Source organism: Bombus flavifrons, chromosome 10 (genome assembly GCF_040668555.2).
Source record: "Bombus flavifrons isolate JBK064 chromosome 10, iyBomFlav1_principal, whole genome shotgun sequence".
In the NCBI taxonomy this organism is placed as follows: Eukaryota; Metazoa; Arthropoda; class Insecta; order Hymenoptera; family Apidae; genus Bombus; species Bombus flavifrons.
This window is the reverse complement of record NC_138451.1, coordinates 8,580,402-8,602,418: the sequence shown is the minus strand read 5'-3', so window position 1 is coordinate 8,602,418 and position 22,017 is coordinate 8,580,402. Positions and strand designations below refer to the sequence as shown.

The 22,017-nt window shown below is 35.4% G+C and overlaps 1 protein-coding gene and 2 long non-coding RNA genes across 7 annotated transcripts; 2 read left to right on the top strand and 1 right to left on the bottom strand.

Annotated features, from left to right (window-relative positions):
- Window positions 1-1,218: 1,218 nt before the first annotated feature.
- On the bottom strand, window positions 1,219-22,002 carry LOC138184083 (probable basic-leucine zipper transcription factor R). Its single transcript, XM_069121755.1, has 3 exons — window positions 21,875-22,002; window positions 20,841-21,215; window positions 1,219-5,890 (listed from the first exon to the last, which is right to left on the bottom strand). The coding sequence occupies exons 2-3, from the start codon at window positions 20,847-20,849 to the stop codon at window positions 4,004-4,006; spliced, it is 1,896 nt and encodes a 631-aa protein (XP_068977856.1). The 5' UTR covers window positions 20,850-21,215; window positions 21,875-22,002; the 3' UTR covers window positions 1,219-4,003.
- On the top strand, window positions 5,885-7,858 carry LOC138184090 (uncharacterized). 2 transcript variants are annotated; one of them, XR_011174242.1, is made up of 5 exons: window positions 5,885-6,298; window positions 6,390-6,505; window positions 6,642-6,999; window positions 7,089-7,482; window positions 7,670-7,858. It is a non-coding gene; the product is annotated as an uncharacterized LOC138184090 (long non-coding RNA). The 2 variants fall into 2 exon arrangements; XR_011174243.1 differs by having other exon boundaries at window positions 5,885-6,309; window positions 6,396-6,505.
- Window positions 8,374-12,072, top strand: LOC138184091 (uncharacterized). Of its 4 annotated transcripts, XR_011174247.1 has the most exons (3): window positions 8,374-8,554; window positions 8,622-8,872; window positions 10,469-12,072. It is a non-coding gene; the product is annotated as an uncharacterized LOC138184091 (long non-coding RNA). The 4 variants fall into 4 exon arrangements; XR_011174244.1 differs by lacking the exon at window positions 8,622-8,872; XR_011174246.1 differs by having other exon boundaries at window positions 8,374-8,855.
- Window positions 22,003-22,017: the final 15 nt, after the last annotated feature.

The window sequence follows — 22,017 nt, the reverse complement described above, 5'->3', positions numbered from 1 at the left end:
ATAAAAACAATTATTTTGACTGGTTTGGTAATTCTAATATTAATATAACAAGTAAGCCCAATTTATCGTTTCCTGAATATCGATTTACATCGGCTCTCAGGTCATACGAGACCCATCGATCCGTACGCCAGAGAGAAAATCACGAATCTATGCCAAACGTTTGTGAAATTGAGGACATGCACGTACACACACTTGCCCTGGGACTCTTCCCTGGTGGCATTGTGAGGCGTCTTTCGTGGCGAAAGTTTATTTACAGTCGGCGAGGTATTTTCAATTCTGAAGCATGGCTGGATGCACGATTTTGCGAGACCCTTGATCTCAGGAGAGTTGAATTCTCGCAGTGCCGACGTCCGGCGGTTTAGATGCTTTTCAGAATGTCCGTTTTCATTGTATACACGCTACTATTTCTTTAAATTAACTTGTTTAACAGATTCAGGAGGGACAGATATTAACTGGAATTTAATATTTGTCACTGATATATATGTTACATTTTATAAGAATAGTTGAATGGTATGGAATTATTTGTAAGTCGGATAGAAACACTAATTAACTAATATATAACTGTTATTTTTCAAGCAAACGTGTTTTAGGATATTATCACTCTATTGTTTCTAAAGTATGAGTAAATAATATTACTCAAACTAGGTATTAATACTTAGAGGGACAATTGATAAATTTTTGTTCAAAGATGCGGTTTAATATAAGTTGTTAAACGCGCCTTGAAATGTTTAGTAGATTAGCAAGAATAGGATATATTAATGATTAAAAGTTCTATTTCTACCTTTCCATCGAATCAAATTTTATACGAAAAATTTTTTGTACTTTTATAGTTAGAGAAATATTAACGCGTATACACTTAAATCGAACACACTGTATGCGTAGTCTGTTGCAAGAGTAACTTTATAATTCGTTATTTCTTGTCTTTAATAGATTCGTAGAGGTTCTTTCTATTTTACTGTATATATTATTATAACTTTGCACAGTTGATTGTTCACAATTTCTGACCATATATGACTAACGTAGTATTAGACTTTCGTTTTGTTTATGTTTAGAGTTTAGGCCATAATTGTAGGTACTAATTCAAAAAATATATAAAACTTCAAACACACCCACTTACATATTTTTCCATTAAAAAATCTCATAAAAATCTATAAAAAAATTCTTTCATCAAATAAATGATATATACCAAATTTTTATATAACCAAACAATATAAATTTTATATAACCAAAACACTTTAACGTGCTTCAAAGATCATATTAATTTACTTAAATCTAATTAGAACCATTAACCTGACTTATAAGGTAAGCAATCTTATTACTATTGAAACAGACTACATATAACTAGTAAGTACATTTACATAAATAATGGCCTCGGCCGGGGCAGTAGCTATACTGCGTGTTATCGTGTATAGTATGGTTGTTCGTCGTTGCAGAAACATCTTATCTAAACTGCTGTCTTATCGTGTATATTATGGTTATTCGTCGTAGCAGAAACATCTTATATTGACTGCTGTGAAATAGAGACGATTTTAACGCGATGTTCCAAAAAAACTTGACTGCACAAGAATTTTGGCTTTGGCTGTTGTGCAGAGTGGTTATAGGTCTCTTCTGTATTTGCTATTGTTCCTGTTGATGAAAAATCGTGCTTGGCGGTGGAAAACAAATGACTAATTAATATTCACATCTGTGGCATTAGCGATCTGTGGATTTAGCGATTTGGAAACTGTGCCAAGGTTTTTGAAATTTTAGTATGAAACTTTAGTGAAAATTTTATCAGTTTCAAACGGAAAGATATGAGATTTTTTCTAATAAGATTATTTGTCCTTCTTCTTAAAGAATTATAATCCACCTGTATCGTAATATGTATTTTAGAAATTTTAATAGCTATAGTTTCCCTAGTAACACACCATTGTTTTTACAATTCCAAAGAGTACTTGAAGTATGATAGCATTTCGTATTTTAATTAATCTCCTAGAAACAAAATTTTATTTCCTAACAAGGGAATAGAGTTGTAGCTAACTTTCTTAATCTAAAATCCAGGAATCATTATATTAATCGACTAATTGCATCAAACAGTATCAATGAAATCTCTGATTCTATAGTGAATTAAAATTTAATTAAAAAATAGTATTCGTTATAATCTAATCTTCTTTGTAATAAAAACATATAAGGGGCGAGCTCTATTATATTTGACTTAATTATTTATTTTCCACCACCGACACCACGTTTGACCAACAAATACCTTCCTTGATACTCTGCAAGTTACTCGCCATCCTCTTATTCCTTGCACGTCTTACATTAACAATAATTATTACCAGCAAAGTCCCTCGAACACCGTCTAAATCCCTCCACGCTATCTTTACACCGATCAGTATCTCATCAACGAAAAACTCAGTTTCGAGCCTCCACGCAGACCGTAAAGGAATTTCACGGTGCTCGGTTCTTTACGATTGAGCACATTTCACGGACAACCGTGACGAAACTTGGTAGTATAATAGTGGAGAAGAGAAAAGGAAGATAAAGAGAGAAAGATGAAGAGAGAAAAAGAGAAGGAAAAGAGGAGAAAGAAAGCGAAATTGAGGTTAGGGAATAAGGGATCGTGCGATTATGTACAGAATCTACGTGTTGTAACGCGGATTTAAGGTTATGTAATTCCCATAATTTATGCGTGTGGTGCAAACGATGAATCCTTAAGTTAAAAATCTTCTCGATTTTAATTAATATCATCAAGATCTGTTAAGGACTTCCTTATTGCGATGACACCGGTGGAAAGTCGCGTTTTTCTTCGGGAATTGTTTCGATCCCACGCACCTTGGGATCAGTGAGTTGTTGCACGGTTGTTATGCGAACGGTTTCGGTTCGATTTCACTCGGAATTGCTCGAGATCGCGCTCATGCTCGTTGATTACAATACACCTGATGCATTCCATTCGACGAAACCTTCGGACAGAAAATATCTTCGCGAATAATCGACGTTATTCCGAATTTTTACTGTTGATCGAACTAGTATCGGTAATTGAATTATTAACCCCCTTGCGGTATATAATTTTTTCCATGAGTATTAGCTATTTATCTCAAAATATTCATATTTTTTGTGTGCAAAATATCGCATACAATTTGTATTCAGGAATTCTTAGTTTGAAATTAAATTCAGAGTTAAAAGTGGATTTTGGTACGAGTATAGTCTGTATCTTTGATCCTACGAATGACTCGATATTAAGACGCGAGAAGTTTGATTAATCCTTTCATAACGTAGCACGTGATTCAGGCAAGACATAAAATATGTTAGTTTTATAAATTCTCTCGTATTTTCGTTGTCTATTTTCAATGAATCATTATTCCTTCTCTATCGGAACGCTGTTTCTTAGTTGCCCATATTCTGACAGTAGAACTCCATTTATTGCAGCCTACTTAAACGATCTAATATCTGTTTATTGGCTCTATTTATCTAAACGAGAATTCCTAGTATACGAAAAAGCACTGATAATGAAATATAATATGAAAGTAAAAAGATATACGAGAAAAGGAACGAAAAGTCACAAATAACGCACTCCTGAATGAGTAAACTCTTATCAACTATATGAATTCCAGTTATATGAGCTATTTATCCTCCAATGAGTTCAATTAAATGAAGTTCTACTATAATCAGTATCTAATCTTTAATATGCATGTACCGATATCAAGAAGATCTAGAAAGAAACCAAATATCGACTGACGACCGGAAACTCAACTAATAAAACATCTCCAATTTCTATCTATCCGAAGATAAGTATGAATACGAATTAACACGACATTTTCGCCATCACTATCTAGAGAAAAATTCGTACACGGTACATACGTTAGGTTGGAGATGAGGAAGGCGGCTAAAGGGGATAAGGAAGGGAAAAAATGGGAGCTCGATTTCACCTTGCTAATATCGTCCTGCAGCGATTTACATGACTCGTCTAATTTCAGCCTCCTTCTTCTTTCTTCGCGCGGATGTCTTCTCCAACGACGGTCGTGAACTAATTCTTATTCGGCACGGCGCCCACGTTCAGTGCCAGAACTTTGGAAACGATGTTTAAATCTTCAGGACTTCCAATCCCTTGCGCGTTGTTCGGATCTCCGGCGATTCCAGACTGATAAAGAAGCTGTTGAATCTGCCTGGCCGGCGTGGGAGGGTGCGCCTGAGACTTGAACTGCGTGAAAGAAAAGAAGTTCCCTGGAGTCCTGTGTGGAGGATTAAAGCGAATATTTGCGGTATTCGCTTTATTGTCCACGTTGAATCCGAAATTTCCAATAGAATTAAAGGCTTCCTGTCTATTAAACCTCGACGCAGGTGCTAACGAAGGCTGGAAATCGTTCGAGAAAGAGCCGAAGCTCTGTTGCAGTCTCTGGTGATGCTGGGGTGGTTGCAACTGTTGAGGTTGCGGAAGTTGTTGCAACTGTTGAGGTTGTGGAAGTTGTTGCAACTGTTGCAATTGTTGTGGTTGAGGTAACTGCGGCAGTTGCTGTTGTTGAAGCTGATGGTGTGCCTGTGGCTGTTGTCTGAATGGTTGCAGACGTTGGTCTGGTTGGAAAGTTGGCTGGAAAGCTGGAGACGCGTCAACGTTTGGTACTTCCAGAGCCAAACTAGGCTGCAGGTGAACGTTCGATTCAACAGGAGGCTGGAAGGATAAGATGTTATTGCTCTGTTCAAAGAAGGACTGCTTTTGAGGTATAGGACGCTGAGGCTGGAATCTATTCAGTCTCTGCTCCTCAAACTTAAAACGTTGCTCCTCTAACTGCTTGAATCTAGCCTGTTCTTCCAGTCGTTTCAATTTAGTTTGCTCCTCCAACTGTTTGATTCTAGTCTGTTCTTCTAATTGTTTAATCCTAGCTTGTTCCTCTAGTTGCTTAATTCTAGCTTGTTCCTGTAGATAAAACTGGTGCTGTTGCTTTTGTCTCAGTTGTTGCTCATATAATTGTTGTTGCCTCACTAAAAACTGTGTCTGCTGGATCTGTTGTTGCTGAAGTTCCGCCAATTGCTTCTCCAGAAGCTGCTGTTTAAATTCCAACTGCTCTTGAAGAGTCAGAGCTTGTCCATCGTTGGGAGATCTAAATATTGGAACCACGCTTTTGGGTACACCTTGTTCATCCTGTTGCACGGTAAACGCTGCTACCAAGGGTGCCTGGAAAATCTTAACTTCCTCTGTTTTGTCTTTAGAGTCGTTAGACTCAATCACTGTTACGTTCTTTCTTGTTGACACTGTAGGGGTGATTTCAGTTGGTTTTGGAGCAACCAAGGCATTGGCAGTGGCAATTCCATTGGAAGCACTTCCTGCTAAACTCTCAGAGATCTCAGTTGCTGGTTTCAAAGTTAAACTCTCCACTTTATTCACTGAAAACGTGGCTTGTGTCGTTTTCTCTTTCTGTTGCACCTTGGGTTCGGTTTTGATTCCGAAGGTCGCTGAATTTTTCACCGGTAGTATCACGTTCTGCACATGAAAGCTCCTAGCGTCTTCTTGCGTGGCTTTCTCGATGTTCATCATTGGTGTCTTCAAAGTTACGTAATGAAAGGCGTCGATGAAACTGGAATTCTGTAGTTTATCTTCGCTCGGTATATCGTCGTCGCTTGGGAAACTCTTGAACGAGAACTTAGTTTTCTGCACGCCGAGATCATCGTTCAGATTCTTCTCTGCTACAGCCTCAAAGGCGCTCGTGTCTCTTTGAGCGATGTTTTCCGATTCCTCTTTGCGCTGCTCAGCAGATTCCGCCTCTAAGTCGGTCAGGGCTTTCAAGAGAGCTCGGCGAAGGTTTTTGTCCAGTTTTATTGGTGCTTGGGTCACATCCAAACCCTTGTCAGGAATCCCTGTCTCTTGAGAGTTCGTCAGGGTGATCGACACTGTCGCCAATAGAAACACTAGCGTTACCTGCAACGTTACATAAGAATATTGTCCATTAATTAAATTTTAAACTAAAGAAAATGTATTATCGAAATTTAATAATTATCTTTTAAGTCTATATTATTGAAATAAAACTTTTTACAGCTATATGAATAGCGTAATTTCGATAGAGAAAATATAACAAAGAATGTCGCTCTTTAAACAGGTCATCTGCTTAATTCTTAAAACTTTCTGATTCCCATAAGAAGATAATTTTAATATCATTTAAATTACACAACAAATATTCGTTGCATTATACAACACAGTATAGATGCCCTATTTGAAATTAGACATCCCATGTGCCAAATGTAAATTAATTTTGAAAAAAAAAAAAATTCAAGAATTATTAAAAGCTTATTGAAAATTCTCCTAAAATATTCAGGACACTTCTCAAAGGTATATCTCTTGTTTATTTTAAAATCTTCTATGACTCATATTAAAGTGACATTGAATGCCACAATCTATTAATACAATTTATTAATTAAAGATACAGAACTTACAAAAGAAGAAGAAAGATATTTCAGCTAAGTAATCTTAACTAACGGACGTATGTCACATCGATAAATAGAGAGAATCCGAAAGTTCCTACGCATACGTGATCAGGTAAGCGGAAATTTATTGCGGCCGTTTTCGTCTTTTACTAATTGATCGAAGAGCATTACTTTATAAATTCGTACGACGTGTATGAATAAATTCTGTCGGAACATCTGGACGTTTCACAATGATTTTCTCTTTTTAGAAATGTCGAACTTCGACAGGACTTTCGTCCCATGAAGAATACGAGATGTAATTCCGTTTTTACATAATTATGGAAGGAATGCCTGTATAAGCGTGTGAAAATTTGTCGTGTATATTACGTATTTAAAATAGAACAATGAGATATTAACAAGTTTTTGAGCCATCCTTTAACTTGTTAGTTGACGTATACCTCTAAAGATCAATAAACAATAGGTTATTCGTTAACAAATAATAAAAATACTTTATCAATAAAGTATCGTTATAACAATCGAATACTCGATTAATAATCGTTGATAAAATAAGGCATTTATTATAGAATAATTTATTAATTACCTGAACAAGATATAATTTATGATTCGGTAAGTCTTTTTAGATTTTCTACCTTTTATTCGTTAAATCTTTTTCATTCAGGTTTTTTGCTATCTTTTGACACTCTTCAATGTTTTAGAGTTACATATGCAAAGAGAATAATATTTCTGGAGTAATTCAGTAATTAAAAATCAAATACAGTTCATGGTTGAACGAACAATGCTCGCGCACTATAAAGTATTGAATATCGACCTTCATCGTTGTTTCTCATTACAGCGGCTATAATGTGTGCCACTTTCTTGCTACATGTTTCTACGATACGCGATCATTCATACTTCGATTCGCCTATACTTATTCACAACCGTTTCACGCTATAATAGTTCTTAATTCGATCTGAAGTAAATATCACGCAATTATTCAAGGAGCCTATTTTCGAACAACGACCGTATTTTCTAATGCTAGAAAGTAGGTTGAAAAGTATAAAATCCACTGGCAATTTCTATTAGAAGAAAAAAGAAAAGATATGGAACAAGGTAAAATGTAATTGAAATTTTCGCTTCGATTATAACTGATTCCTGTTATTATCGCGGATCTTTATCTGAGCAGGACGCTTGTTACTCACTGAAAATTACGATCGTGAATTATTCTATTTCTCTAACTGAATAGCTGTGTAAAAAAAAAGAGAAAAAATTAAACACCAAGTAATTCTCACTTTTGTAGTTTCTTTGGGCATAACAGGGACGATAATTTTCATAAACGCAAAGAATACGCAAGAAATTTCAACGCAGACCTTTTACCCACGCTAGATTATTACGGATAATGACACCACATTCTTAACTTATTTCGCACTTGAGAGAAGTAAAAACCTTCGTACGAATGCTTTTCAACTTCTCAGTTACGTTACATTCTAAGAAATACGTAATACAATTTCGATTTCTATTATAATTATAACTAAACATGAGCCGAATAAGCGCAGACACTGTAACTGTATCCTGTCTGTAGATCATCTTGTTCAATGATAACGTTCCCTAATACAAAATTAAATTAAACTTCCGAAATTAGATTCAGACATGTCGAAATCGTAAAAAACATCGCGAAACCCTTCCTTGTTCTTTCAAAGATCTTAATTTGTACATCACCAATTACGATATCGTAAGCGGTCGACATCTGATATACACTACATCATATTCATTTAAGTTTAGATTAATTGTACCGTATCGTACTGCAATTGCACTGTGTAAGATATATGTTCAGAATGTATAGATGCTATTATTTCAATTCGCAATTTTTCTTACTGTATTTTACACTTATTTTTTTAAAATATTTTTGGCATATATTTAGCCAATCGCGATCGCTAATGACCACAAGAATGGTCGATGCAATCTTAGATGAAATAAATAAAATATATATATATTTTGCAGGACGATTGGAACGCGAGGGAACACACGTGGACGTAAACAAAGATATTTCCCCAGTATTGCACCTCAGTTTGCTAATAAAAAAAGAGGAAGAATAATCAGCAATGCTGTCTCACGGTGTAAAAGGTGCAAAGATGTAAAAGGAAGGCGGGTTATTGTTCTGATACAAAGTGGCTTTTCGAGAGAGGTAGACTGTCTTACAGTTGAGAAACAGATCATCCGTTTGAATGCGTTTGAAACCACACCTTCGTTAGGTCGTAAGTTGCCTTGTGTTCGAGTGGATGTTACCTCAGCGGCGAACTTTCACACCAGTCGTTAAAGCAGCTACGACCGAAAAGGAAAAGCAATTTTCATTTCTGGCCGGCGAAGGAATGCCTACGGGGCTCGGGATGAAACGCCTCTGTTCGCCAACGACGTTACAACGTTGACGTTTCGTGCGTTTAACGAGCCGAGCGTCGACCGCGTGTCCAAAAGAGAAAAATTCAGCTGTACGAATATTGCATCTGTAAGAATACCGTCTTGTGGTATCTCGTGTGACTCTTGACATTTCTGATGAAAGTGCCACTTCGGGAAGAGTTCGCACGCAGATGCATCGAGTAGCGTGTAACAAAGCGACGTGTACAAATATTCGGATCGTGAGATGGGATAATGAAGGATTCGTAGAGGTGGGTTGGTTAATGGTAGCCTTTGTGGTCTATGAATAGGGAAATTAATTTTGCAGGATGGACGTTAATGGCTATTGATATTAGGAGTAGGACATAAGTACCATAAGTTTGGACAGGATTTTCATTTTTGTACAGAATTGTCTTCCTCTTTTTTTTTTTTTTTGTAAATATTTCCATAATTTTATAAATTGCTTCTTCGTCGGATTTTATTTTGCAAGAGAGGAATTTTCTAATTTGGTTTTACTCTTCTCTTCTTCGTAGATTTAATTAGAGGTTTTGCAATGATCCGATTAATTCGAATATGTAATGTAGAATGTATGAAATAAAAATGTACAGGAAGCAAGCTGATTGTTATGAGATTTCCCTTTCATGGAATATTATTTTAGAAGAATATCGGTGCAAATTTGTATTAGAAGCATAATAGTGGTATTTGTATTAGAAGTATAGTATCGAGCATAGTGGATTGATTATTTTGAATATAATTTGGAAACTATAAAATAAAAGTGTAGGAAGGATAGTAATTTCTCTAGGTTTTCTCTTTCATGGAATTTCATATGGAGTAATGAATGGACGAACATTTATTGAATTGAAATAACGCACTATCGTGTAGTATAATATATTCAATTTAAATAATAAGACGTTTAATTACAAAGACAAAATTTATTCCAAAATTTTTTTCAATTTCTCTTTCATAGAATTTTAGTTCGAAAGAGGAATGTTTTGCAATTTACCTTTGCTGTTGTCTACTTTATGGACTTACTATTAGTAGTCGTTTTGTAATAGTCTAGTTATCTTGGATGTAATCTAGGATGTATAAAACGAAGAAGTTTTGTAAAGTGGTGTATGCACGAGATAAAAATAATCTATATAATCTGGAATGCAGAAGACGATGGAATATCTTTAAGTTACAGTCCTGAAATTAATCCTGCGAATGGAAGATGAATTTGCTTACAATGTGCCTCGTGTTCTGTTCGTGTGAATAAAGTTGCTGTTCGTTCGCATTATTCTTTTCTACTTAGATTAAAATTATGATTTCGTTATTTTTATTCGAAAGGATGATTTTCATTTGCATTTGATTAAAGAGCGATACCTATTTTTTTAAGAATTTCTACAAAATATTGTAGAAATGTGTTTCATGGTTAATGGACCTGTCAAATTAAAAAAAAAAAATGACAAAGGGGGAAAGTATGCAAAGAAAGTGATTATTTAAGAATCCTAATTGTGAATTCAGTTTGAACAGCATGGAATTTATAAAACGACACGCAACCAGCATGTCCAACATTTGCATTATCGATTTCACTCTTTTACGCTTATTGTTACCATAGAACGTATGCTTTGAAATTTGTCATGCAGCTATATTTATCTTATTATCTAATCTACGACTGACAGCATATTTTAAGCAAAATATAAGTTGTTACTGTTGTATTATGTTGCAGATAAATACCAGGGAAAATAGTTAAGGATGAAGAAAGTTCAACGATGCAAAGGAATATAAAGAGGTGTAATATATTCGACGTCTAACAAAAAGAGATTTCTTACCTTAAATATTATTAAATAATAGAAATTGAATCGATGGAATAACATAAACCGAATGATGCTAATTAAACCATAATTGAATTTTTGAGTCTTAAGCGACGATGAATATAGTAACAAAAAGTGTAAGATTTAAAAGAAACATAGTACATGGTATTTTACAAATTTAAAGGAAACATAGTAAAATATAGTACTTTACAAATATTTTTTTTTCTCTAGAGTATCTCATATCTCCCGATAGAAGCTTGTATAATATACGACGACCTTGGAAAATAGAAATCTGAAAAATCATGACCACGCGGATTAGAAAATAAAGATTAGAAGAGAGATTCTGTTACATAACTGACAAGTACCTGTTTTTATAATATTTAACGTATTTCTGAAATACTTTGTTACAAAACAAAACAGAGCGCACACACCCCCTTTCATCTAATCTGGCATGAATCTTTAGAAAGTTTCTAAACCGCCGAATAATCTCTTAGGCTCGTTTGGTCCAGCATCTCATTAATATTTTCAGCGAACACTCAGAGAACAAGACTGGAGTCGAGTCGAACAAACAGCTCGTCCACACTGTTGACGTAGATTTCACTTTTGAGAATCTTGTCCGGTGTTTGACCATCTGACACGTGTCATTTGTGGCTTGTACGTGCACCATAAATTAAGCGGTTATAGCTAAGGAAATGTTTTCCCACGATGTTATGACGGATAAAGAATAGTAGCGGTGTAATTTTTGGTTGTTACGGTAATTAAAGATCGTGTTCGATGTCTTAATTACGCGATAAGAAACTACTTGCGAAAATGAATGTTACAGTAACGAAGTATACTACTCTCCTCTTGATAATTTGTCGTACAAAAAGAACTGGATCGTATTCTTTGATTTTAAACGATTACAAAATATTATAAGTATACTATAAAAAGTGTTATAAAATTATTATATAGGAATTTATTTTACTTGTTAAAACGAATATTTGATTTTATATAATATAATTAACCATAATACAATTATATTGTATCGAGTCATATTTTCCATAAGATACAGATTATTACATTCTTATGTTGTAGGTGATGCAATTATTTTGTTAAAGTAACATCTCATTTACCATAAAAGGAATTTTTATTCCGATGAAATAGCGAAACGAGTTACATAAATTTTACGCAGCAGTCTAATCCCTTGCAATGTACAGGAGCTCGCGAAAGAAGAATTAAATTATTTTAGCGCGTCTGTGCGTGCGACGTCTTCATTGACAATCGGCTTTCTACAAGCCGATTTTCCAGAGGACGATTCCCCAGTCCGTCATTTTCCTGCATGTGAACGGATCCGATGTGAATTTCTCCACGCCGAGCGAATACCCTGCCTATTAGAAAATAACAATGACACGCAAAAAGGCCAGTATTCGTTCTTCCTGAAACAACGACGGTCATCTATGTCTAATTACTCACGAGAAAAATGAGTATTATCGACGATAATCTCGTAGATTAATTTGATCATTAAATACTATGTTATTTGCAACGTTGAAGAAATAAGATTCGTAATCTTCGGAAAATGTATAATGTTATATAATGCTCTATGCCTCTTGCGCATTTCAAATTTCCTTTCGTTTACACACAGTTCCTTTGCAAAAGAAGTTTCTACGTTTGGGTTAAGTTCAAAAGATAAGATTCACGATTCTGTAATATTATAAAAAGTTTTGTATCTTTAATCTATTTCCCGTCTATTCGCTCGAAGCTTCTTTATTTCCTTAAGAAAAATCAAGATTATCAGCGATAATCTTCAAGAACTATCAAAGAAACAGTAAGCAAGAGTACTGAAAAAGAGAAAGAGAAAGAGTACAATTCTTGCTGAATGTTTGGACTATGAATATTTATGCAAATTCATATTTTTCGAAAGAAAATTACAGAAATACAATCTACTAAAATATTTGCTTTTGCTACTAAATATTACGAGTACATTACGTTTATGCATATTAATTAAACTACCGATTTGTACATTTACATCTGTACGTATTACGTGCATTAATATGCACATCTCTGCATCTCGAAGTTTGTCACAAATGCGTAAAAAACCCAAGATGCAAAAAGAAAGAAGAGAATGTACAAGTTCCACGACGCGCAACAAAACGCTGTGCGTCTTTAGTTTCCTCCAAGTTCCGATTCTTTCGCTCGAAATCACCAAGGTCTTCTACAGTGAAACCTGTACTTTTATCATCACGATAGCAGATCGATTTCATGCACTTTTCTCCGGCTTAATGATACGAGCAGACGATCTACGTACGTGGAAGAAAAAGCAACTGGTTAACCATAAAAATGTCGTGATTCTAATGGAGCGCGGGACGACGTAATAATGGACTTCCGGAATCTGATGTTCCTGACATGGAGCACGTTATCCGACAGCAGCTACGATAACTCTCTGAATAGTAGCGTTCTTCTGTTGCGTCATAATTCTGATCTTACATTCTCAATGACTGATCCTCGAAGAATAATCCACGTTAATCGAGAGACACGCTGACCGATTGGAGTAATTATAACGCAATACTAATCAAAGCGAGCCAGCCGTGCTCCAATTACGATAATAATTATTCGATAGATTCCACGCGATAGCTCGTGTTGCGTGATGCGATCCCACGATTCTCTTTTCTCATTGTTAAAATCAGATTGGATTTCTTTTACAGTTATATTCTCTTCGTACGTTTCTGTTTCTTAGAGAGAAAAATCGTGGAATTTTAAACGAATAACGTCGTCGTAGAAATCGGTGCGAGGTATCGAATGATTGTGTATTTCATAGAATCTACGAAAGTGTCTGTATCGTCTTATTATTTTCCTCCATGTTTCGAATAATTGTCAGTATCCTTAACTTTATTTAAACACGACTGTATTGTACTTTTAGTCTTATCAAATTCGTTCCCGAAGAGATTAAATATTCTAATGTTTCTTGCAACAAGTTCTGTTCGAAAAAGTATGTATCGAAATACTTTTCAATGTTACTTGTATCGTATAATTCAACACTCACAGTAACTAAAAAATTACGTATATCTATATGTCTCCAGTATTATCGTTTATATTCTTTAAACACAAGGCAAAACACGATACGTATGATAATCGTGAAGTATAATATAGCAATCAGAGAAGCCAACCGTTTCATTAACTTTTCGCACGTAGGATAATAAATATAATTTTCCAATTCATTTGCAAAAAGCAATATTAAGATAGCGTCTCAACCTCCTCCTATACGTATCTCGTCTTACGTTTCTGCAAGTTAACAGAGTCTTAAAAACTCTTGCAGAGATAAAGTTAATGCGTAACACACATAAGTAGATACGCGTATGCTTTCTATCCAGCGGGAAAGAAGAAAAAAGGAAAGGAAGATATGAATAAATGGTATCCATCTTTCATTTTCCCGATTTTTTAAAGCAAAATATTAGTCTCATTTCTCATAATTTCCATTTGCACATTATCATTGAGGAATGCATCACGTAAATCGAGGAGGGTTAGATGCGCCTGTAACTCCTCGGATTGCTTTCTAAGGCATGAAACGTACTTTCTTTCTTTAGGCGCGTGTCGTCGCGTATTTGACGGCCGCGGTATAAAACGGTTGAATTTAAAAACGGAAGTTTTTACCGACGATCGAGTTTTAACGAGAAAGATCGGTAATGTACGATTTATCGCCGAAACGACGCGCTTTCTTTCTTCCTTTCACGATTTTTGAGAAACTTTCACGTCGATTGCAAAACATCAGCTGAAAAACGTTCTAACAAGCCCCGAAAACCTGTTTCCAGTTTTCATTCGATCGAAACGTACGACAGTTTCATTCTCTAATTTCCTCGTTCGATGTTATTGTCGCGACTCGACGCTGGTTAATTCAGCCGGCAGGAAACGCAAGATAAATCATTTAATAGACACTTTTCTCCATTTATCCGAGAGCTCTTTTAACTCTAAAGAAATTCTAGACAGAAACACACGACAAGAGTACACAGATTTGGCTATGAATTTAGTAAGGCTGCAATAAGGTAATCTCGTGTAATTCTTTTTAGTTGTTGCAAATGTTGAACGAAATATGAAACGATATTGGGAAATATTTTAGAACGTAACACTTCGTGTTAGAATCATCGAAAGAAACGATCGAACAACCTCTTTGAAGATGTTTATACGCGTCTCAGAGATGCCTATGTTATATCCAAAATAGACTAATTGTAATATTCAGAAGCTAAGTCGAATGGCATCGTTATTGAAATTCATCTGAATCCACGCTAGTTAAATCTCGTTATATTCTATCATAATTACATAAAACTTGTCTTACAAATGCAGATTACGATTTATCGCGATCGCATAAAATTCATCCGTGTGAATTGCATCGAATGGTCTGCTTAAATTTCCATTTCGTTAAAACGAAGAATTTTATCAAACGAGAAAAAGAAGAAAGAAAGCTTTCGTCTGATCCAAACTGCTATACATCTTCCGAATCGGCTACGCGAGCGAAAAAGCTTCCTGCCGATCGGCTACGCGATGATTACCTCAAACCTTCGAAATCGAGTAATAAGAACCAAGATATGAACTTTCGGGAGTCACAGGCCCCGGAGGTTCGATCGCTTAATGAACAGTTATATGGTAGCGGTCGGTCAGAAGACAAAGTGCCATGAGAGATAGCGTGATACATGCTGGTGTTTGGCCAAAGCGGATGAAGAAAGACAAGGTGAAAGAGAAGAGTGGCCGACGGCCAAAGGCGGCACTTTCACTCGGCAGTGTGTCGAGGATGTGCATGCTCATGAACTTGCTACGCGGCTTCGTTTGCTGTGGCGAATGTAGAAGCTCGATCACGGCGCATGCAACTCGAGTTTTGTCACGTGCAAGCCCTGGATATCCGTTTGATGTAACCAGACGCATTTGTGACCGCATTTTTGTCGAATCACTTGAAAAGCGAAACTCCACTCGCGGAAGATCGCAAGATTCGGTTAATTAGTCGTCGTCTGATCAATCGGAAGGTTGACACATCTGATAGAGCGGAGTGTAGTTTTTTAACGACAAGCGTTCGAACGTTCGTTTTATAGCGACGAGACGGACGATGGAAAGAGAGGTTTTTTGCTCGAGCATAATGACAAAATTCGGTTAAAAAGTAAGATCGTTCGCATAAGACAGAATAATAACTGAGAGCAAGGGTATGCGTGAGAGCAACGTGACGATTTAGGCTACAAGGTACGAGGATTGTGTGGTACGATGTAAAATCTGATAAGAATGAGATGGAAGAAGGTTGGAAGTTATTAAAGCGGAAGAAGCTTTCGAGTGCAAGGCATGTCGTTTTCGAAGATGGATTTTATATGTTTGTAACAAGCTATGATTTATATTTGCAAGACAAATTTTATGTAATTATGATATGATATAATATGAGCAGCATCGGAGCTGGCTTTATCGCAGGTTGAATGACACATTGATATTTCTTATTCAATCTTTTGAGGGAACCTAAGCGTCTTTTGGATTGCGAGAAAAATTGTTTCTTATCAATTATTAAGAGAAACGCGTGCCTTCTAATTTTTCCATAAAGAAGATACAAAACTGTTAAAGCTAAGACCAGCTTTACTAAAGGCACGTATAAAATGCAAGGAAAGAAGTAGAGAAATATTCTTCTTGTCCTTTGCTCGCCAAAGTCGACAAAATTAAGGTGAATTGAAGTTAAAATATCGTCTAAACTAATCGTTTTCAAACACACATATCCTGATACATTTTACGCAGGATATTCCAACAAAATTGATGTACGTAAACAGAACGTACGTATCTACGTGAGAGAAAAAAAGTCCAGCTATATTTTTGGGACGCAACATTGTATTTATAACAAAAGCGACATTGTGAATAAAGAAATATAGAATAGAATTAAAAAGATGGAAAATAGACGTATGTGGAATTAGAATCTGAACAATTGCGTATTCCTGTAGCGTTAATCTGCCTCTAGCTCGAGCCAGGAAAAACATACGACTCGTTACAGTTACGTGAATCACTGCGAAGACGGTTTAAGGATGATGACAGATGCCGATGAACGAGCGATTCATATTTCGAGCAGGTTCACGCAGCAGAAACGCGGAAATCCTGACACGCGTGAAAGCAGCGTTTCGACAATGTCGCCAACGTGGACGATTATACAACCGAGTCCTTGGCGTTGAATAATGTATAGGATCCCGATTGGCGCGACCAGGAGATGCGACAGAATGAAGTAAAGTGCAATTAGCTTGCAAAGTACGATACTACACGTCGTATCGCGGGGCGACGAGTGAAAGTCGAGGATGACAGGTTTGTAACGACGCCGAAAGAACGTCCTCGTTCGGGACAATTTATCGGATGAGGCACATAACTCGAATGGAGTCGTCGTCGTTGATTTTGTGCCATCGATGAGATCGATGGAAAGCGACCGAAGAAGATGGTCCGATCAAAAGGAGAACTCGAGTAATAATATCTTAAACGAAATATAATTTCAAGTAGGTTCACTCGTTTAGCTTGCAGAAGTTAAGGGTTGAATAGTCGCGATTTAAGACTAGAATTGGGGTATGTGATTATTTTCAGTAATTTTTGTTTTGTTTTGTTTTATTATTTATAACTAATTATTATACCGTTTTTACTTGCTACTTATCGTTGGCTTTTATTTATTAGCCTTTGGATTTTATAAATTTAACATAAATTGTGATAACTTTCAGTCTCAAGACTGTGTACATTGATAGTGGAATTCTAATTAATAATAAAAGTTCTAGAGTTATAGTATTAACGATAGGAGCTGGCGTCAGTCGATTCTTCAGTAATAAACAGATTAATACTATTCGTTATTTGAATTTATCAAATAAAATAGAAGGGTTAAGTCTTCTTTGAGTGGATTTTCCCTAAATTTGATTTACGTGTATAAGTGTCCCTTTCCTCCAATAACTGTGGAAGAACAAAACAAAGAAACAGTAAGGCAATTCACCAGAGAGATCCATTTTGTAACGAGAAACGATTAGTATCTGAATATGAAACAAAAATGATTATTAAAAATGTTGCTTTTTCGAAATGAAACAATAATCAGAAAATAAAATTCAAGTCGAAAAAATAACGAATAAACCAATGAGCAAATAATACACAATTTTAGTCGAATAAAAAATAATAAAATTGCCTTTTCTTTTATGAACCACGAATAAAAGTGTTTTGAACAATTGTCCCACACCACTAAGCACTCGAATTACTCACGAACATTCGTTTAGACATCTTAACTATCTTAAAGGTATCTTCGATTGTTTCGTAACGATCTCTTAATAAGTTTCGAGACTGGCGATCGGAGGCTGATCTCGCTTTCGGATTGGGTCACGCGTCATCATCGTCGAGAGAAAAAACTTTCTTCTGGCCGAGGATGGAAAAGATGCCACCTGCTTAAGGTTCAACGAACCCATCGCCAAACGAGACGCATAGTGTCCACACCCTAATCAGGACTCTTGTCATAAATCGTTTGGTAATTACTTTCTCCTAGAATGTGATTACACTGAGCGGAAACGTGACAAGAGACACCTCATCGTTGTGGCTACGCGTTGAAACTGCGCGGATAGCCATTTCTTTCAGGGGCTAACAATCCATCGTCATTTGTTTAGCCGACGGTGAAAATAAATAGCACGAAGAAATGCAGCCTTTCTCAGAAGAGATGCAAATATACAGGTGATTCATGACTTGTTATTGAATGATACAAAACTTGCGTATAATTTCTGTTTTTAGTGAATTATATATATTATGCAACTTGGTAGTTTAAAGAAGTAGAAATAGCAAGAGCGACGATAAAAAATAAGATGTTGTTAGAAAAAATCATTTCCAAATTGAAATTAACGTTTGAAAATTGAAGTTGATATCATTATTTATGACGTTGTGGGTTTATCGAGCTTCTCTTAGCTGCAGTCCCTTTAATTTATCAGAGAATATCGTTGAAGATCTATTCACCATCTGTAAACGAGAAGAATTGTACAAAGGAATTTTCAAAACACCTAGAAGTATCTACTGATTATAAATTGAAGAATAAATCAGATATACGAGATGTGATTAACGTAATATAATTTTTTGCTAAATATCTAAATTTGTGACACTTGAATCGTATCTTCCCGAGAATATCGCTACCTTCTCTGAATTTATATTAAAGCATATCTTCTTTAGAATATTGTTCTTGTTTTTAATAAAAATTTGCTTTGATCCTCCAATTCATCTCTAAGGGATCTATGAAGCAGATCAGAAAAGAAAAAAGAAATATCAATTTCCCTTTACTAAAGAAACACACTTTTCCTAGATTTTACCTCTAAGATTAAAAGAAGTGAAACCATTTACAGGTTCCCTATAGAAACGACAACTAAAACTAAAATGATAAAAGAAAAGTTGTGACCATAACCGCGATATTAAGTTCCCATACGCGTATAAATTATCACTATAAATGGGCAATGCCTATATCTCGAGTTACGTATCACTAACTTCGAGAAAGTGTTGGTCTGAAATGAAATTTGCCAATTTTTCTCGCGGAACGAAGTTCGTTTTACGATTCGCGATCCCCTTGCGTGTTACACATCAGTTAGTAACCGTTGCATGAAGTCAATTTTAATTTCAATTAATCGCTCTTGTACTAGATAACAATTAGGTTGTCCAATTTGCAAGTTCGCGAAATATGCGTGTTATATTCGTGAAACTTCGATCGAAGATTAATCCGATCTGCTGGATTATTTATTTTTTTTTCTTTTCTCTCTCTATAAATAATTGAAAATGTAGGAAAATTTCAGAAAAAAGATTCATTATACAGTAATTTTGGATCTTTTCAAATAATTCTAAGGAGAATAACGTGGCAAGAAGGAAAAAGTTGGAGGAAAGCGGCGTGATGTTCGAAAGAAAGTTCTTCGCGATAGAAACGTGTAGCACCTTCAACAGTGAAACTAAAAGTCAACGAGGAATTGAACGATACTTTGAACGCAGTATGTGCAAACGTGGAATAGAAATTAACCCCCTTTATCTAATGATTTGTAAATTAATTTAATATGCTAAATACATAGTTCCAGGCGTATACACCTGAGATAGAGAGAAATGTAAATTGAGAGAAAAGTATGACAAATGAGATACAGTCTTTTTTTTCTTCGTAAAACTGTCATTTAACATATAAAAGTTCTAAATATGTATTAGAAAGTTTAAACATAATGAATGGAACATCAGTTCTTAGAATGTTTTATACTTAGAATAGTTTTATACTCTATACATGAAATTGATTTATCAGATATCATATTTATAATAGAAATATTAGTATTTCCTTTGGTTCTATTAAATATATACATTTTTATCTCTTCAAAGAAACCACTTGTACTGGAAATAGCTCATTATTATTATACAGAAGAGTACTTTCATTTTTCACAAGGTTGCTAGTAATTGTACTCATAAAAATGATATTTTTTCCATACTCTAGTGTTAAAGGATATAAACAAGAAAGTATTACAGCTTTATGTAAAAGATACTAAAATATAATTGAAGTAAATGTTGTTCTTTTTTTCTTTAATACTCAACAGCTATATAGAATTTCATTTTTCACCTAACCCAATAATATCCCTATAATTTTTTCAACGAAAGTAAGAGGAAAATGGTATTATTCTCGTATACGAGGATGACGTACAATTAAATACTGGTGTAAAAGGAAATTCCAGCCGCGTGTAGACCTGGAAATATTTGAATCGCGGGGCGCACGAACAGAGAAGAGAAGAAAGTCGCCTGTAACAGAATGCTCATCGGGAACTTCTTCAAACTAGAAATCTGAATTTTTCCAGCATTGAGTCGCACGGCACAGGTAACTTTCGATTGCCATTGCGTCGACTGTATTTACACGGCACGCACCGTGACACAGAAAATGTTTCTTTTAACGTAAAACTAGAACAGTTATAATCAAAAGCAAATGAAACTTACTCTTATCATCCTGAATAATTTCCAAACAATTCTATGTAACAAGTCCTGGTTAATTTGAAACAAGATCAACGAAATATCAACGTTCTTATGATAATCTGTTAGATAAAGAGAAATATGTCGGGACTTTCTTCTCTGCACACAATCGAGTAAAATCTCTCGGACGTCTCCTTCCACTTGCCTTTTCAAAACCAACGGTTAACACTTTTCACTGTCACACGACACGAGACCTGTCCATCACCATCGAAAAGGATATAATGTACACGAGAATAAAATGAAGAGAACCAAAGGCGAAAACGATAGTGAAATAGAGGAAACTTATTGAAAGCAGGGTATACAGTGAATGAGTGGTTTCGTACTCACCAAGCTCATGATGCTGTCTGTGCCGACATTCGGTTAGCACGCGGCTTTTACTCAGGAAGATGATCTTCAAGTAGCGATAGTTCCGTGAAAGAGGAGGGGTCCACGATGTTGATCCACGTGTATGAAACGATCGAGCGAGAAACGAGTCGAATTAAGAATCGCTTCCTCCGCTATCTTCCAAATATCGCCGAGATTCGTGGGCAAAAATGTTACGTTCCCATTGTCCATTTCGAGACAGCTTCCGGTATTTTTGACGAAGAAAATCAAAAACTGACTCACGTTCTCGTAGATTTTTTGAGTATCTTAATCTGCTTGAAATGTTTGAAACGTTCTTCGGATAGAATGGTTTGGACAATTGCGTATTGAGAACTGAATCTATAAAATCAACAATATTATTATGAATATAATTTATTATAAATAATATAATCTGATCGTTGATGCTACACTTATAATTGACACTATTGATAATATGGCGATTGTAATCTGTCATTTGTATAAATGCTATTATGAATGTCAAATATTTTAAGACTTTGGGAATCTCTTAATCGTTACTTTTTATTGTTCTCCATTTCATAGATATAGAAAGAATAAGATTCTAACGTAGAGTAAGAATTAGGATAAAGTATCGTTGAAGTTGGTTATTGCTTAGAAAACCAAGTGATTTTCAAGTTATGTTATATCTCCTTAATGATCATAGTCCGATGTATGAAAAAAAGGAAAAGAAAGTAAAGAAAGTAAGAAAGCGATTATCAAGGATGAAAGGGTGTGGCAGGAAATATAATCATAGAAGGGTTAAAAAGGGGAAAAGAGACGAAAGAAAAATGGAAAAAGACACATATGTGTTACCCCCCGAAATTAAACTAACATATTTTCTACAAAAGTATTCTCAAACACTTAGTACATATTATCTCTCAAGTATTTAACCTTAAATCATCAAGTACTTAATGTTTGAACTATTAACGCAGGTACTCAACGTTCGGTATCATTTAAAAAAATGTATTACTTATCTTAATGGTGACGTAAAATATACATACCACAGGAAACTGGATTACGTAATCTCCATGTTTTAATTCTTGGTAACATATGCTTTTGATGCTTTTCAAAAATCATCGTTTTTCAAAGTAGTAGGAATTCAAACTGAATTGCATCAGCTTGAAATACACAATACAGTCTATAG